A 13,752-nucleotide genomic window follows, 5' to 3' on the forward strand; every position below is an offset into this window, starting at 1 on the left:
TATATATATTTTGACCAGAGCCCTATGGCTTTTAACAGGAAGTGTGCTGTCAGCACCAACACTCTTATGTTGATTAACAGGAAGTGTGCTGTCAGCACCAACACTCTTATGTTGATTAACAGGAAGTGTGCTGTCAGCACTACCACTCTTATGTTAATTAACAGGAAGTGTGCTGTCAGGACCAATACTCCTATGTTGATTAACAGGAAGTGTACCGTCAGCACCAACACTCTTATGTTGATTAACAGGAAGTGTGCTTTCAGCACCAACACTCTTATGTTGATTAACAGGAAGTGTGCCGTCAGCACCAACCCTCATATGTTGAAGGAAGTGTGCCGTCAGCACCAACACTCTTATGTTGATTAACAGGAAGTGTGCTTTCAGCACCAACACTCTTATGTTGATTAATAGGAAGTGTGCCGTCAGGACCAACACTCTTATGTTGATTAACAGGAAGTGTGCCGTCAGCACCAACCCTCGTATGTTTAAGGAAGTGTGCCGTCAGCACCAACACTCGTATGTTGATTAACAGGAAGTGTACCGTCAGGACCAACAGTCTTATGTTGATTAACAGGAAGTGTGCTGTCAGCACCAACACTCTTATGTTGATTAACAGGAAGTGTGCCGTCAGCACCAAAACACTCTTATGTTGATTAACAGGAAGTGTGCCGTCAGGACCAATCAAACCAACCAGAATACATTTCTGTTCTGAATTGATTTACATCTTCCCCAAAGCTGTAGTTCTATAGACTCAGCGGTTGTAATGTTTGACTGGTCTGAGATGCTACAGTTGTTGACGTATTAGAGGGTCTTCTCAATTAAACAACAGCACATCGAGGAGGGGTTCACTAAATTAGGAATATGGTGCCAATCGGGACGGAGATGAGTAGGAGAGGAAGGGTTCACTAAATTAGGGAATATGGTGCCAATCGGGACGGAGACCAGGAGTAGAGGAGGGGTTCACTAAATTAGGGAATATGGTGCCAATCGGGACAGAGACGAGTAGGAGAGGAGGGGCTCACTAAATTAGGGAATATGGTGCCAATCGGGACGGAGACCAGTAGGAGAGGATGGGTTCACTAAATTAGGGAAAATGGTGCCAATCGGGACAGAGACGAGTAGGAGAGGAGGGGTTCACTAATTAGGGAATATGGTGCCAATCGGGACAGAGACGAGTAGGAGAGGAGGGGTTCACTAAATTAGGGAATATGGTGCCAATCGGGACAGAGACGAGTAGGAGAGGAGGGGTTCACTAAATTAGGGAATATGGTGCCAATCGAGATGGAGACGAGGTTGAAGAATCATGAAACAACACAATAAATATTTCAGTCCCATGACTTCGGCCACAAAGTCTCATGATGCTTGTCTTCTCTCTTTAGTGTGCTTCTCTGTGTTCCTTTAATATTTGGCAAGATGCAATAGCTCTGTTTTCAACGGTTTTGGGCCCCATGGTGTGTCTGAGAGTGTGTAAGTGTGTGTATGTGTGTGAGTTTTTGTGTGTGTGTGAGAGTGTGTGTGTGTGAGAGTGTGTAGCTTTGTTTTCAGCCGTTCTGGGCCCCAACCCAGCCGTGCCTCGTTGAACACATAAATATTCGGAGTCCAAACAGGGAGAGGCAAAACAAAACACAGCCTTGACACGTTGTGGACATGATTAGCAAGGCATGGTGTGGACACGATTAGCCAGGCACGGGCTGGACATGATTAGCCAGGCATGGTGTGGACATGATTAGCCAGACACGGGCTGGACATGATTAGCCAGACACGGGCTGGACATGATTAGCCAGACACGGGCTGGACATGATTAGCCAGACACGGGCTGGACATGATTAGCCAGGCACGGGCTGGACATGATTAGCCAGGCATGGTGTGGACACGATTAACCACGATTAACCAGGCATGGTGTGGTAACGATTAGCCAGGCACGGTGAGGACATGATTAGCCAGGCACGGTGTGGACATGATTAGCCAGACACGGGCTGGACATGATTAGCCAGACACGGGCTGGACATGATTAGCCAGGCACGGGCTGGACATGATTAGCCAGGCACGGGCTGGACATGATTAGCCAGGCACGGTGTGGACACCGTGCCAGGCACGGTGTGGACACGATTAGCCAGGCACGGTGTGGACACGATTAGCCAGGCACGGTGTGGACACGATTAGCCAGGCACGGTGTGGACACGATTAGCCAGGCACGGTGTGGACACGATTAGCCAGGCACGGTGTGGACACGATTAGCCAGGCATGGTGTGGACACGATTAGCCAGGCACGGGCTGGACATGATTAGCCAGGCACGGGCTGGACATGATTAGCCAGGCACGGGCTGGACATGATTAGCCAGGCACGGGCTGGACATGATTAGCCAGGCACGGTGTGGACACGATTAACCACGATTAACCAGGCATGGTGTGGACACGATTAGCCAGGCACGGGCTGGACATGATTAGCCAGGCACGGTGTGGACACGATTAACCGCGATTAACCAGGCATGGTGTGGACATGATTAGCTAGGCACGGTGAGGACATGATTAGCCAGGCACGGTGTGGACATGATTAGCTAGGCACGGTGTGGACATGATTAACCAGGCACGGTGTGGACATGATTATCCAGGCACGGTGTGGACATGATTAGCCAGGCACGGTGTGGACACGATTAGCCAGGCACGGTGTGGACACGATTAGCCAGACACGGTGTGGACACGATTAGCCAGACACGGTGTGGACACGATTAGCCAGGCACGGTGTGGACACGATTAGCCAGGCACGGTGTGCACAAGATTAGCCAGGCACGGTGTGGACAAGATTAGCCAGGCACGGTGTGGACAAGATTAGCCAGGCACGGTGTGGACATGATTAGCCAGGCACGGTGTGGACATGATTAGCCAAGCACGGTGTGGACATGATTAGCCAAGGACGGTGTGGACACGATTATCCAAGGACGGTGTGGACACGATTAGCCAGGCACGGTGTGGACACGATTAGCCAGGCACGGTGTGGACACGATTAGCCAGGCACGGTGTGGACACGATTAGCCAGGCACGGGGTGGACACGATTAGCCAGGCACGGTGTGGACACGATTAGCCAGGCACGGTGTGGACACGATTAGCCAGGCACGGTGTGGACACGATTAGCCAGGCACGGTGTGGACACGATTAGCCAGGCACGGTGAGGACACGATTAGCCAGGCACGGTGTGGACACGATTAGCCAGGCACGGGCTGGACATGATTAGCCAGGCACGGGCTGGACATCATTAGCCAGACATGGGCTGGACATAATTAGCCAGGCACGGGCTGGACATGATTAGCCAGGCACGGGCTGGACATGATTAGCCAGGCACGGGCTGGACATGATTAGCCAGGCACGGGCTGGACATGATTAGCCAGGCACGGTGTGGACACGACTAACCATGATTAACCAGGCATGGTGTGGACATGATTAGCTAGGCACGGTGAGGACATGATTAGCCAGGCACGGTGTGGACACGATTAGCCAGGCACGGTGTGGACACGATTAGCCAGGCACGGTGTGGACACGATTAGCCAGGCACGGTGTGGACACGATTAGCCAGGCACGGGCTGGACATGATTAGCCAGGCACGGTGTGGACATGATTAGCCAGGCACGGTGTGGACATGATTAGCCAAGCATGGTGTGGACATGATTAGCCAAGGACGGTGTGGACACGATTAGCCAAGGACGGTGTGGACACGATTAGCCAGGCACGGGGTGGACACGATTAGCCAGGCACGGTGTGGACATGATTAGCCAGGCACGGGATGGACATGATTAGCCAGGCACGGGCTGGACATGATTATCCAGGCACGGTGTGGACACGATTAGACAGGCACGGTTAGCCAGGCACGGTGTGGACACGATTAGCCAGGCACGGTGTGGACACGATTAGCCAGGCACGGTGTGGACACGATTAGCCAGGCACGGTGTGGACACGATTAGCCAGGCACGGTGAGGACACGATTAGCCAGGCACGGTGTGGACACGATTAGCCAGGCACGGGCTGGACATGATTAGCCAGGCACGGGCTGGACATGATTAGCCAGACATGGGCTGGACATGATTAGCCAGGCACGGGCTGGACATGATTAGCCAGGCACGGGCTGGACATGATTAGCCAGGCACGGTGTGGACACGATTAACCACGATTAACCAGGCATGGTGTGGACATGATTAGCCAGGCACGGGCTGGACATGATTAGCCAGGCACGGTGTGGACACGATTAACCACGATTAACCAGGCATGGTGTGGACATGATTAGCTAGGCACGGTGAGGACACGATTAGCCAGGCACGGTGTGGACACGATTAGCCAGGCACGGTGTGGACACGATTAGCCAGGCACGGTGAGGACACGATTAGCCAGGCACGGGCTGGACACGATTAGCCAGGCACGGGCTGGACACGATTAGCCAGGCACGGTGTGGACACGATTAGCCAGGCACGGTGTGGACCACGATTAGCCAGGCACGGTGTGGACACGATTAGCCAGGCACGGGCTGGACACGATTAGCCAGGCACGGTGTGGACACGATTAGCCAGGCACGGTGTGGACACTATTAGCCAGGCACGGTGTGGACACGATTAGCCAGGCACGGTGTGGACACGATTAGCCAGGCACGGTGTGGACACGATTAGCCAGGCACGGTGTGGACACGATTAGCCAGGCACGGTGTGGACACGATTAGCCAGGCACGGTGTGGACACGATTAGCCAGGCACGGGCTGGACATGATTAGCCAGGCACGGTGTGGACATGATTAGCCAGGCACGGTGTGGACATGATTAGCCAAGCATGGTGTGGACATGATTAGCCAAGGACGGTGTGGACACGATTAGCCAAGGACGGTGTGGACACGATTAGCCAGGCACGGGGTGGACACGATTAGCCAGGCACGGTGTGGACACGATTAGCCAGGCACGGGATGGACACGATTAGCCAGGCACGGGCTGGACATGATTATCCAGGCACGGTGTGGACACGATTAGCCAGGCACGGTGTGGACACGATTAGCCAGGCACGGTGTGGACACGATTAGCCAGGCACGGTGTGGACACGATTAGCCAGGCACGGTGTGGACACGATTAGCCAGGCACGGTGTGGACACGATTAGCCAGGCATGGTGAGGACACGATTAGCCAGGCACGGTGTGGACACGATTAGCCAGGCACGGGCTGGACATGATTAGCCAGGCACGGGCTGGACATGATTAGCCAGACATGGGCTGGACATGATTAGCCAGGCACGGGCTGGACATGATTAGCCAGGCACGGGCTGGACATGATTAGCCAGGCACGGTGTGGACACGATTAACCACGATTAACCAGGCATGGTGTGGACACGATTAGCCAGGCACGGGCTGGACACGATTAGCCAGGCACGGTGTGGACACGATTAACCACGATTAACCAGGCATGGTGTGGACATGATTAGCTAGGCACGGTGAGGACACGATTAGCCAGGCACGGTGTGGACACGATTAGCCAGGCACGGTGTGGACACGATTAGCCAGGCACGGTGAGGACACGATTAGCCAGGCACGGGCTGGACACGATTAGCCAGGCACGGGCTGGACACGATTAGCCAGGCACGGTGTGGACACGATTAGCCAGGCACGGTGTGGACACGATTAGCCAGGCACGGTGTGGACACGATTAGCCAGGCACGGGCTGGACACGATTAGCCAGGCACGGTGTGGACACTATTAGCCAGGCACGGTGTGGACACGATTAGCCAGGCACGGTGTGGACATGATTAGCCAGGCACGGTGTGGACACGATTAGCCAGGCACGGTGTGGACACGATTAGCCAGGCACGGTGTGGACATGATTAGCCAGGCACGGTGTGGACACGATTAGCCAGGCACGGTGTGGACACGATTAGCCAGGCACGGTGAGGACACGATTAGCCAGGCACGGTGTGGACACGATTAGCCAGGCACGGGCTGGACATGATTAGCCAGGCACGGGCTGGACATGATTAGCCAGACATGGGCTGGACATGATTAGCCAGGCACGGGCTGGACATGATTAGCCAGGCACGGGCTGGACATGATTAGCCAGGCACGGTGTGGACACGATTAACCACGATTAACCAGGCATGGTGTGGACATGATTAGCCAGGCACGGGCTGGACATGATTAGCCAGGCACGGTGTGGACACGATTAACCAGGATTAACCAGGCATGGTGTGGACATGATTAGCTAGGCACGGTGAGGACATGATTAGCCAGGCACGGTGTGGACATGATTAGCTAGGCACGGTGTGGACATGATTAACCAGGCACGGTGTGGACATGATTATCCAGGCACGGTGTGGACATGATTAGCCAGGCACGGTGTGGACACGATTAGCCAGACACGGTGTGGACACGATTAGCCAGACACGGTGTGGACACGATTAGCCAGGCACGGTGTGGACACGATTAGCCAGGCACGGTGTGGACATGATTAGCCAGGCACGGTGTGGACACGATTAGCCAGGCACAGGTGTGGACACGATTAGCAGCCTACTGGACTATAGCCACTCTGTCAGCCAAGAGGTGTTTACAGCCTACTGATGTGGATATGTTGACTGAGCCTGCCCACGGTTCAAGGTATTTTAATCTGAGGTAAATGAACAACATAATTCAGAGACAAACCTTTAATTTGAATGAAAAAATCCCCCTAGATCTCCATTGAGACACCCTGGTGTCATGGCAACACTGTTATGTCTGGTACGTTAGGTGGAGCTCGAGGAATCGCTACGTTTCACAATGGACAACTAAGTCTGTGGCGTAGAGAAGGTGTGTGTGTGTGTGTGTGTGTGTGTGTGTGTGTGTGTGTGTGTGGATAATCCCCCATTGTTTCTCTCCAGTCCCACCCATCCACGCCAGACTGGGGCTGAATCGTAATCCACCTTTTATCCACCTGTCTCAAATCACAGAGCCTCTCTTAACAATCTCCTACCCTACCCACCTAGCAGCACAAACACACACACAGACACACACACACACACACACACACACACACACACACACACACACACACACACACACACACACACACACACACACACACACACATACACACGTACAGAGTTGAGGTGGATTAGTAGCAGAAACGTATCTTGTGTTGTTGTTTAGAGACAAATATCTGTGTTGATACTGACTGGGTCTTTGGTGGTGAGGCAGGATCACTGTGTTGATACTGACTGGGTCTTTGGTGGTGAGACAGGATCACTGTGTTGATACTGACTGGGTCTTTGGTGGTGAGACAGGATCACTGTGTTGATCCTGACTGGGTCTTTGGTGGTGAGACAGGATCACTGTGTTGATCCTGACTGGGTCTTTGGTGGTGAGACAGGATCACTGTGTTGATCCTGACTGGGTCTTTGGTGGTGAGACAGGATCACTGTGTTGATCCTGACTGGGTCTCGGTGGTGAGACAGGATCACTGTGTTGATCCTGACTGGGTCTCGGTGGTGAGACAGGATCACTGTGCTGATACTGACTGGGTCTCGGTGGTGAGACAGGATCACTGTGCTGATACTGAATGGGTCTCGGTGGTGAGACAGGATCACTGTGCTGATACTGACTGGGTCTCGGTGGTGAGACAGGATCACTGTGTTGATACTGACTGGGTCTCGGGTGGTGAGACAGGATCACTGTGTTGATACTGACTGGGTCTCGGTGGTGAGACAGGATCACTGTGTTGATACTGACTGGGTCTCGGTGGTGAGACAGGATCACTGTGTTGATACTGACTGGGTCTCGGTGGTGAGACAGGATCACTGTGTTGATACTGTGGGTCTCGATGGTGAGACAGGATCACTGTGTTGATACTGGCTGGGTCTTTGGTGGTGAGACAGGATCACTGTGTTGATACTGGCTGGGTCTTTGGTGGTGAGACAGGATCACTGTGTTGATACTGACTGGGTCTCAATGGTGAGACAGGATCACTGTGTTGATACTGGCTGGGTCTCGATGGTGAGACAGGATCACTGTGTTGATACTGGCTGGGTCTCGGTGGTGAGACAGGATCACTGTGTTGATACTGACTGGGTCTTTGGTGGTGAGACAGGATCACTGTGTTGATACTGACTGGGTCTCGGTGGTGAGACAGGATCACTGTGTTGATACTGACTGGGTCTCGGTGGTGAGACAGGATCACTGTGTTGATACTGACTGGGTCTCAGTGGTGAGACAGGATCACTGTGTTGATACTGACTGGGTCTTTGGTGGTGAGACAGGATCACTGTGTTGATACTGACTGTGAGGAGGACATCTAAGCTAGTCTCTGTGACAAGGATGAGGAGAGGGACATCTCAGCTAGTCTCTGTGACAAGGATGAGGAGAGGGACATCTCAGCTAGTCTCTGTGACGAGGAGGAGGACATCTCAGCTAGTCTCTCTGTGACGAAGAGGACATCTCAGCTAGTCTCTCTGTGATGAGGAGGAGAGGAGGACATCTCAGCTAGTCTCTCTGTGATGAGGAGGAGGAGAGGGACATCTCAGCTAGTCTCTCTGTGATGAGGAGGAGGAGGAGGGCATCTTAGCTAGTCTCTCTGTGATGAGGAGGAGGAGGAGGAGGAGGACATCTCAGCTAGTCTCTCTGTGATGAGGAGGAGGAGGACATCTCAGCTAGTCTCTCTGTGATGAGGAGGAGGAGAGGGACATCTCAGCTAGTCTCTCTGTGATGAGGAGGAGGAGGAGGACATCTCAGCTAGTCTCTCTGTGATGAGGAGGAGGAGGACATCTCAGCTGGTTTCTCTGTGATGAGGAGGAGGAGGCGTTCTCAGCTAGTCTCTCTGTGACGAGGAGGAGGGGGACATCTCAGCTAGTCTCTCTGTGATGAGGAGGAGGAGGACATCTCAGCTAGTCTCTCTGTGATGAGGAGGAAGAGGAGAGGGACATCTCAGCTAGTCTCTGTGATGAGGAGGAGGACATCTCAGCTAGTCTCTGTGATGAGGAGGAGAGGGACATCTCGGCTAGTCTCTCTGTGAGGAGGAGGAGGAGGAGAGGGACATCTCGGCTAGTCTCGCTGTGATGAGGAGGAGGAGAGGGACATCTCAGCTAGTCTCTTCGTGATGAGGAGGATGAGAGGGACATCTTGGCTAGTCTCTCTGTGAGGAGGAGGAGGAGGACATCTCAGCTAGTCTCTCTGTTACGAGGAGGAGAGGAGGAGGACATCTCAGCTAGTCTCTCTGTTAGGAGGAGGATGAGGAGGAGGACATCTCAGCTAGTCTCTCTGTGACGAGGAGGAGGAGAGGGACATCTCAGCTAGTCTCTCTGTGATGAGGAGGAGGAGGACATCTCAGCTAGTCTCTCTGTGATGAGGTGGACATCTCAGCTAGTCTCTCTGTGACGAGGAGGAGGACATCTCAGCTAGTCTGTGTGACGAGGAGGAGGAGAGGGACATCTCAGCTAGTCTCTCTGTGAGGAGGATGAGGAGAAGGACATCTCAGCTAGTCTCTCTGTGACGAGGAGGAGAGGGACATCTCGGCTAGTCTCTCTGGGACGAAGAGGAGGAGGACATCTCAGCTAGTTTCTCTGTGACGAGGAGAGGGACATCTCAGCTTGTCTCTATGTGATGAGGAGGAGAGGGACATCTCAGCTAGTCTCTCTGTGATGAGGAGGAGGAGGACATCTCAGCTAGTCTCTCTGTGATGAGGAGGGGGACACCTCGGCTAGTCTCTCTGTGATGAGGATGAGAGGAGGACATATCAGCTAGTCTCTCTGTGATGAGGAGGAGGACATCTCGGCTAGTCTCTCTGTGATGAGGAGGAGAGGAGGACGTCTCGTCTAGTCTCTCTGTGACGAGGAGGAGGAGGACATCTCAGCTAGTCTCTCTGTGATGAGGAGGAGAGGAGGACGTCTCGTCTAGTCTCTCTGTGACGAGGAGGAGGAGGACATCTCAGCTAGTCTCTCTGTGATGAGGACATCTTTTCTAGTCTCTCTGTGACGAGGAGGAGGAGGACATCTCAGCTAGTCTCTCTGTGATGAGGAGGAGGAGGACATCTCAGCTAGTCTCTCTGGGACGAGGAGGAGGAGGATGTCTCGTCTAGTCTCTCTGTGACGAGGAGGAGGAGGACATCTCAGCTAGTCTCTCTGTGATGAGGAGGAGGAGGACATCTCGGCTAGTCTCTCTGTGATGAGGAGGAGGAGGACATCTCAGCTAGTCTCTCTGTGATGAGGAGGAGGAGGACATCTCGGCTAGTCTCTCTGGGACGAGGAGGAGGACATCTCAGCTAGTCTCTCTGTGATGAGGAGGAGAGGAGGACATCTCAGCTAGTCTCTCTGTGATGAGGAGTAGAGGAGGACATCTCAGCTAGTCTCTCTGTGATGAGGAGGAGAGGAGGACATCTCAGCTAGTCTCTCTGTGATGAGGAGGAGGACATCTCAGCTACTCTCTCTGTGAGGAGGAGGACATCTCAGCTAGTCTCTCTGTGAGGAGGAGGTCATCTCGGCTAGTCTCGCTGTGATGAGGAGGAGGAGAGGGACATCTCGGCTAGTCTCTCTGTGACGAGGAGGAGGAAGGGGGACATCTGAGACACAATACTCTAAAAGTTTCACCAAGTGTTTTTCAGTTGAAATCTGCTCAAAGCAATGAGCATGAAATGTTAAAAGTACCGATCTGCCCCTATTGATCCAAACAAGGGATTTTCCTTCTCTTAGTTCTGCTTCTACATGGCAATTAACGCATCAGCACTGTTCCCCCCGTAACAACAGACTGACAGGGAATAGGCCCTAGTCTAACACACACACACACACAGACACACACACACACACGCGCGCACACGCACACACGCACACACGTACACACGTACACTTACACACATACATGTACACACACACACACACATACATGTACACACACAGACACAGACACACAGACACACACACTCAGTCAGAGACACACACACACAAACACAGACACACACACACACACACAAACACAGACACACACACACACACAAAGACACACACACACACACAAAGACACACACACACACACAAAGACACACACAAAGACACACACACACACACAAAGACACACACAAAGACACACACACACACACACACACACACACACACACACACACACTAGCATGTGGGAGGACGGAGTGAGACAGCAACTAGCAGTTCAAGTTGCGTCTTGTTGCTATCAGGCGGTGGACTGAGGAGCCTTCAGCTGTTTACAGGAAATAAACACATCTGGTCCTCATTATCACCGAGACAGGGACTGCATTATCACCGAGACAGGGCCTGCATTGTCACCGAGACAGGGCCTGCATTATCACCGAGACAGGGCCTGCATTATCACCGAGACAGGGCCTGCAGGATGACTGACTGAAGAGCTGTTTGACAGCAGGATGACTGACTGAAGAGCTGTTTGACAGCAGGATGACTGACTGAACAGTTACTGATCATGTGTCAACCAGCAGGATGACTGACCGAAGAGCCGTTTGACAGCAGGATGACTGACCGAAGAGCCGTTTGACAGCAGGATGACTGACCGAAGAGCCGTTTGACAGCAGGATGACTGACTGAAGAGCTGTTTGACAGCAGGATGACTGACTGAAGAGCTGTTTGACAGCAGGATGACTGACTGAAGTGCTGTTTGACAGCAGGATGACTGACTGAAGAGCTGTTTGACAGCAGGATGACTGAATGAAGAGCTGTTTGACAGCAGGATGACTGACTGAAGAGCTGTTTGACAGCAGGATGACTGACTGAAGAGCTGTTTGACAGCAGGATGACTGACTGAAGAGCTGTTTGACAGCAGGATGACTGACTGAAGAGCTGTTTGACAGCAGGATGACTGACTGAAGAGCTGTTTGACAGCAGGATGACTGACTGAAGAGCTGTTTGACAGCAGGATGACTGACTGAAGAGCTGTTTGACAGCAGGATGATTGACTGAAGAGCTGTTTGGCAGCAGGATGACTGCCCGAAGAGCTGTTTGGCCCCGGTTAAGTTTGGATTCACCTACTCATTCAAGGGTTTTTCTTTATTTTTTACTATTTTCTACATAGTAGAATAATAGTAAAGACATCAAAACTATGAAAGAATACATATGGAATTATATTTTAGATTCTTCAAAGTAGCCACTGTTTGCCTTGATGACAGCTTTGCACACCCTTGGCATTCTCTCAACCAGCTTCGTGAGGTAGTTACCTGGAATGCATTTCAATTAACAGGTGTGCCTTGTTAAAAGTTCATTTGTGGAATTTCTTTCTTTCTTAATGCATTTGAGCCAATCAGTTATGTTTGTGACAAGGTAGGGGTGGTATATAGAAGATAGCCCTATTTGGTAAAAGACCAAGTCCATATTATGGCAATAACAGCTCAAAGAGAAACTACAGTCCCTCATTAGTTTTAGACATGAAGGTCGGTCAATATGAAAATTGACAAGAACATTGAAGGTTTCTTCAAGTGCAGTCACAAAACCCATCACACACATTGATGAAACTGGCTCTCATGAGGACCACCAGGAGGACCGCCACGAGGACCGCCAGGAGGACCGCCACGAGGACCGCCAGGATTACCGCCACGAGGACCGCCACGAGGACCGCCAGGAGGACCGCCAGGAGGACCGCCACGAGGACCGCCACGAGGACCACCAGGAAAGGAAGACCCAGAGTTACCTCTGCTGCAGAGGATGTTCATTAGAGTTACCAGCCTCAGAAATTCCAGCCCAAATAAATGCTTCACAGAGTTCAAGTAACAGACACATCTCAACATCAACTGTTCAGAGGAGACCGAGTGAATCAGGCCTTCATGGTCGAATTACTGCAAAGAAACCACTACTAAAGGACACCAATGAGAAGAAGAGACTTACTTGGGCCATAAAACACCAGCAATGGACATTAGACCGGTGGAAATCTGTCCTTTGGTCTGATGAGTCCAAATTTGCGATTTTTGGTTCCAATCGCTGTGTCTTTGTGAGACGCAGAGTAGGTGAACAGATGATCTCTACATGTGTGGTTCCCACCGTGAAGCATGGAGGAGGAGGTGTGATGGTGTGGGGGTGCATTGCTGGTGACACTATATGTGATTTATTTAGAATTCAAGGCACACTTAACCAGAATGGCTTCCAAAGCGTTCTGTAGTGATACGCCGTCCAATCTGGTTTACTCTTGGTGGTACTCTGTCATAGTTTCTTTACATTTTATAAGACTACGCTTGTAGAACTGTTGTACACTTTCCTCACCTTTCAATCCGATCATCAACTGAACTTTAATATGGCAACCTTCAGGATCAATCAAACCAATGTATTGATTGATTCATTAATATATTGTATTTTCTGTGGAAAGGCTCTCCAAACCTGTTTTGATGATTCATAGATGACGTGGTTTGACCTGGTTGATGAAGAGGAGGTGATAAGAGATGAGGTGGTTGATGAAGAGGAGGTGATGAGAGATGAGGTGGATGATGAAGAGGAGTTGATTAGAGATGAGGTGGTTGATGAAGAGGAGGTGATGAGAGATGAGACGGTTGATGAAGAGGAGTTGATAAGAGATGAGGTGGTTGATGAAGAGGAGATGATTAGAGATGAGGTGGTTGATGATGAAGAGGAGGTGATAAGAGATGAGACGGTTGATGAAGAGGAGTTGATTAGAGATGAGACGGTTGATGAAGAGGAGTTGATAAGAGATGACCTGGTTGATGAAGAGGAGTTGATAAGAGATGAGGTGGTTGATGAAGAGGAGTTGATAAGAGATGAGGTGGTTGATGAAGAGGAGTTGATAAGAGATGA

General features: G+C 51.6%; 1 protein-coding gene across 1 annotated transcript in view; it reads left to right on the top strand.

Annotated features, from left to right (window-relative positions):
* The first annotated feature begins 13,339 nt into the window (after positions 1 to 13,339).
* The window catches only part of LOC123725100 (coiled-coil domain-containing protein 1-like), a 1,089-nt gene continuing 676 nt past the window's right edge, over positions 13,340 to 13,752 (top strand). The window contains exon 1 of the mRNA XM_045688875.1: positions 13,340 to 13,752. This exon is cut by the window's right edge and continues 676 nt beyond it. Within this exon, the coding sequence (XP_045544831.1) occupies positions 13,340 to 13,752 (413 nt within the window).

The sequence above is a fragment of the Salmo salar genome, chromosome ssa11, assembly GCF_905237065.1.
Source record: "Salmo salar chromosome ssa11, Ssal_v3.1, whole genome shotgun sequence".
NCBI lineage: Eukaryota > Metazoa > Chordata > Actinopteri > Salmoniformes > Salmonidae > Salmo > Salmo salar.